General features: G+C 33.6%; 1 protein-coding gene across 1 annotated transcript in view; it reads right to left on the bottom strand.

Annotated features, from left to right (window-relative positions):
• LOC137654285 (uncharacterized) overlaps positions 1–5,000 on the bottom strand; it is a 53,731-nt gene that overhangs the window by 1,158 nt on the left and 47,573 nt on the right. Inside the window, exon 5 of the mRNA XM_068387912.1 lies at positions 456–684. Coding sequence (XP_068244013.1) covers positions 456–684 — 229 coding nt within the window. The remainder of the gene's footprint in view (positions 1–455; positions 685–5,000) is intronic.

Raw genomic sequence — 5,000 nt, 5'->3', positions numbered from 1 at the left:
GCCATTTGTATTGATTTTACGATTGTAAGAAGTCTAGATAATACTTAGTCATTTAGAAGGGTTTGCTAGCTGATTTAATACAACAATGCCAGAAACTTTTTATATTTCTTAAAAAGATAATAAAGAATCTTTGGTCAAATTAAAACTAAATACACAGCATGACTTTTGGCAAAGAAAAAAATATCTTCAATACAGGAGCATCTGATTCATTTAGAGGTGAATAGTTCTTCAGCTAAAAACGTCAATGCCACTATAACGTGCTAAAATTGCAATTGGAAGAATCAAATTTTGAAGGCATTTAATTTAAAGGACACAGCTTGAATATTCGCTTATCTTGCACAAAATATTTTCGATATCTATACCACTAATCAAAAATGCAGATTGTACATGATACGGATAGTATAATTCTTCCTAATTATGCAACTGATGTTCTATGAAATGGAATGGTGACAAACCTCCCGTGGAAGCCCTTTCCCTTGGTACAACGTCGACGTAATCAGCACTGGTGATGGCTATCTCCGAGGATCGGCTATAATTATCCAAAATTGAGGCCGTGCAGCGAAGGACAAGAATTCCTCTCGAAAAATGGTGGTGGTTGAGCCACATCTGAAGCCCTGACCAGGATGAGACTCGACCCAAGCTGTCCGTCTCCCCTGGATATAAAATTACTGTTTCTTGAGAGGCCTGAAAATGCAGAGTTCGTCATGAAATAAATATTCTCATTCGTCAAAATACATTTAGGGAGGAAAGATAAATTCAATGTTTTATCTCGGGTTTAATGAGAGAAAAAAATTAAAAACAAAAGAAAATAATATATGCATTAATTAGTTTCTTTTTTATTCTACTTTCTAAGAGGTGTAACAAAGCAACAAATATTTGGTAGGGTGCTTTCGTCTTTGGAACTAGAATGAAGTGAGAAAAACTACTAAAAAAGCACTGACGCTTACCTCAAGAAGCATGATAATTTAGATTTTATCTTATTAGCAAAGGGTAAAGTCGCAGGTATCGCTACCTAGCAATATATATATATTTATATATATATATATATATATATATATATATATATATATATATATATATATAAATATACAGTATATATATATGCATATATATATAGATATATATATATATATATATATATATATATATATATATATGTATACATATATATACATAAATATATATACATATATATATAAATATATATATATATATATATATATATATATATATATATATATATATATATATATATATATATATATATATATATATATATATATATATGTATGTATATACACACAGCAATCTTAAAAAAACTGATCAACAGAATGATAAATGTAGATTTTGGGATGAAAAGCATTGGTACTTGCAGAGGTAAGAGAAGACTGAATTCATCGTAGTTGATGATAACTCCTTTAGATATAATGCTACAGAACTTTTGACATTCTCTCTGTGTCCCATTTTCTGAAGAAAAGGAGGATACAAATCTTGGTAAATGAAGAATTTGTTCCTTCCAGTCATGATCGCAAATTCCACTCGTGTTAGAAATTACTTCCAGTAATTATCGTCCGTTCTTCATTTATATCCAAGAATCTCATTACCTTTTTCGAAACAATCTGCTTGATTGCTTAAGTATTGTTAATTATCATTATCTCAAGAATATATGCGTTTCAGAGAGTGAAGTTTCTTTTAGCCTGCCGAGAGTAGTAACGTTTAGCATAAAGACACTTTCATTTGGAATAGTATCACTCCCCACAATAGCTTGAAATCTCGTGGCTCTACCATTCTCTCTCCAGTGAAGCATCTTCTGCTCTTCAATCCAGGTTATCTATACCTTGTCACTTCTAAATATGGTACTTGGTGATGTTACTTTATGTTTATAAAAACTTAACACAGCAATGCACTGAACAAACTGAGCTCCAACTAGCTTTTAGGATAACAGAAAACTACATATTTCGAAGTAGCAAGGCATACATAACCTGGATAGCAGTAAAGAAGATGCCTTGCTGGCAAGAGAATACTGTAGCTACGAGGGTCTGAGCTGTTTTGGAAAGTGAAGCCATTCCAGGTGTAAGGGGACCAGGGAACACTAGTCTTCAAATACAGAGATTCTGAGGAGGTAAGTAACCCTCACATTCTAATCTGCGTTGCACAAGCAAGAACAGTTTAGAAAGCTCTGTATCAACCACTTTGAAGCACTTGAACTTCATCGGGGAAAGAAAAAAGCTGCATGGGTGACCTGAATGGGAGTGCAGAAACTACTTCATTCGATATAATTAAGACCATAATTTGTCATAAGGAAAGGCTTTGGAATCGAACCCAAGAATGACACATCTCTATTTAAATTTCTAAGGGCACGAGTCAGCCTTACAATTTAGTCTGCTTCAAACAAGAAATTATGTCAATCCTGTTGCAAAAATGTAATCAGAAGCTTCCTTGAAGAGTGGAAAGCCTGGTGATATGTGATGCGATTTGATTTAGAATGACCCGTATCTGTGCGAACCACAGGCTCTTGCGTTCCCACCCGGTAAGTGAAGCAGCTATCATATCTTGTGAAAGACGAGCAATCAGGACCCCACAAGACGGACAAGATGATGATGAGATGATGGCACAGGATGAAAACCAAGGTTGGAGTCCGAAGCTTAGAACAGCCGCTGCAAAGCAGATAACTTTCCAAAGTAGTTCCTTCGTCGGTACAGAAGAAATTAAAATTTTTCCATATATTATGGTCCTATCAGGACGAAGTCCCATCGAGGAGTGATTGATTATAAAATTCTATGAAGCCTTGTTAAAAATCATTTACTTTTTTTAAATTGATCTGAAATTTCGCGATTTCAAAGAATTTTAAACTTTTCATTTATCAATATTTATCAATTGATATACACATATCCAAATATTTTTGTAACTAATTTTCTCAAACAAACCCTTTAAGTTAAAGAGTAAATTCCATGAATCAATCAATATAGTCCTGGTGAAGTCTCAAAAAAAAGTGACATGAATCACTTGTCAACAGTAAATAAGAAATGGAGAACTGTAAATGTAGTTTTCCTGCTATCCTCAAAGCAAGCTAGAACTCAGTATGTCTGGAGAAATGATGTGTTCGATTTTTGGGTGTCACAGAGATGTTGTCTATTGATTATGAATATAAAGTAACAATGCCAAGATATCTTATTTAGAAGTGGCAAGGCATGGATGACCCGGATAGAAGTACAGATGATGCTTCACTTGAGAGAGAATCACGGAGCCAACAGACTTCTAGCTGTTAGGAAAAGTAATGCCATTCGAGATAAACTGAAATTAAGGATCAACGTATTCTTCAAATCTAGAAATTCTGAGGAGGATAGTAAAAGTCAGATTCAAAGCTGGGTTGCAAAAGCGAGATCACTTTTGAAAACTATGCATGAACTCCTTCGCAACAGTAGAATTGTGAATATCGTCGAATAAGAAGAGAAGCAGCATGGATGGCCTGGATGGGAGTGCAAAAATTGCTTAGTTTACAAAGGAAATGTTCCAGCATCAAGAGCACAATAGGGCAAGGTGCCGCTCAAAATGGCATCGAATCCGAGATCAATGTGGATCACAAATCTAAATTTCTGAGGGCGCGTAAGCCTCAATTTAATCTGCTTTGAATAAGATATGATGTTCCTGAAAAATCGACGTCAATCACAATAAAAAATTATATTGAACGCTTCAGTAAAGAAGGGGGTTACATATGAGATCGATCACGAGGTTCTGTGAAGCCTAGTAAAACATCATATATGTATTTCAAAATTAATATTAAATTCTACTATTTTAAAATTTTCATCTATTGACCTCTGTTAATCAATTTCAGAGAATCCATATATTTTGTTTCTTAAATTTTTTGCTACCGAAGTCTTTATATTAAATTGTAATTCCATTGCTCAAACGATGTAGTCCTGATCAAGTCTAACAAAAAAAAAGTGATTCCAAACAGGTATCGACACTACATAAGAAATGGAGTAATGTAATAGCAGCTTCTCTGTTATCCTGAAAATTAGCTGGAGCTCAATTTGTCTAAGGAGATGCTGCATCTGTTTTTGGGTTCCTCTGAGAAGTTGTTTATTCATTAAAGACGTAAAGTATCATGCGCAAGTAGCCTACTGTATATATATATATATATATATATATATATATATATATATATGAATATATACATACATATATATATATATATATATATATATATATATATATATATATGTATATATAAATATATGTATATATATATATATATATATATATATATATATATTCATATATATAAAACTATATATATATATATATATATATATATATATATATATATATATATATATATATAATATTAACTGCTAAGCTATAACCCTAGTTGGAAAAGCAGGATGCAATAAGCCCCGGGGCCGCAACAGGGAAAATAGCCCGGTGAGGAAAGGAAACAAAGGAAAAAATATTTTAAGGGGAGCAACAACATTAAAATAAGTATATCCTAAATAAACTATAAAAACATTAACATAACAAGAGGCAGAGAAATAAGATAGAATAATGTGCCCGAGTGTACCCTTAAGCAAGAAAACTAACCCAAGAGAGTGGAAGACCATGATACAGAGGCTATGACACTACCCAAGACTAGAGAACAATGGTTTGATTTTGAAGTGACCTTCTCCCAGAAGAGCTACTTACCATAGCTAAAGAGTCTCTTCTACCCTTACCAAGAGGAAAGTAGCCACTGAACAATTATAGTGCAATATTTAACCCCATGGGTAAAGAAGAGTGGTTCGGTAATCTCAGTGTTATCAGGTGTATGAGAACAGAGGAGAATCTGTAAAGAATAGGCCACACTATTCGGTGTATGTGTAGGCAAAGGGAAAGAATCGTAACCAGAGAGAGGAATTCAATGTAATCTGTGTGACCAGACAAAGGGCCCCATAACTCTTTAGCGGTAGTATCTCAACGGCCGGCTGGTGCCCTGGCCAACCTACTACATATATTCATATATA

Source organism: Palaemon carinicauda, chromosome 15 (assembly GCF_036898095.1).
Source record: "Palaemon carinicauda isolate YSFRI2023 chromosome 15, ASM3689809v2, whole genome shotgun sequence".
Lineage (NCBI taxonomy): Eukaryota > Metazoa > Arthropoda > Malacostraca > Decapoda > Palaemonidae > Palaemon > Palaemon carinicauda.
The sequence above is the reverse complement of the archived record's forward strand: the minus strand, read 5'-3'. Positions and strand labels throughout refer to the sequence as shown.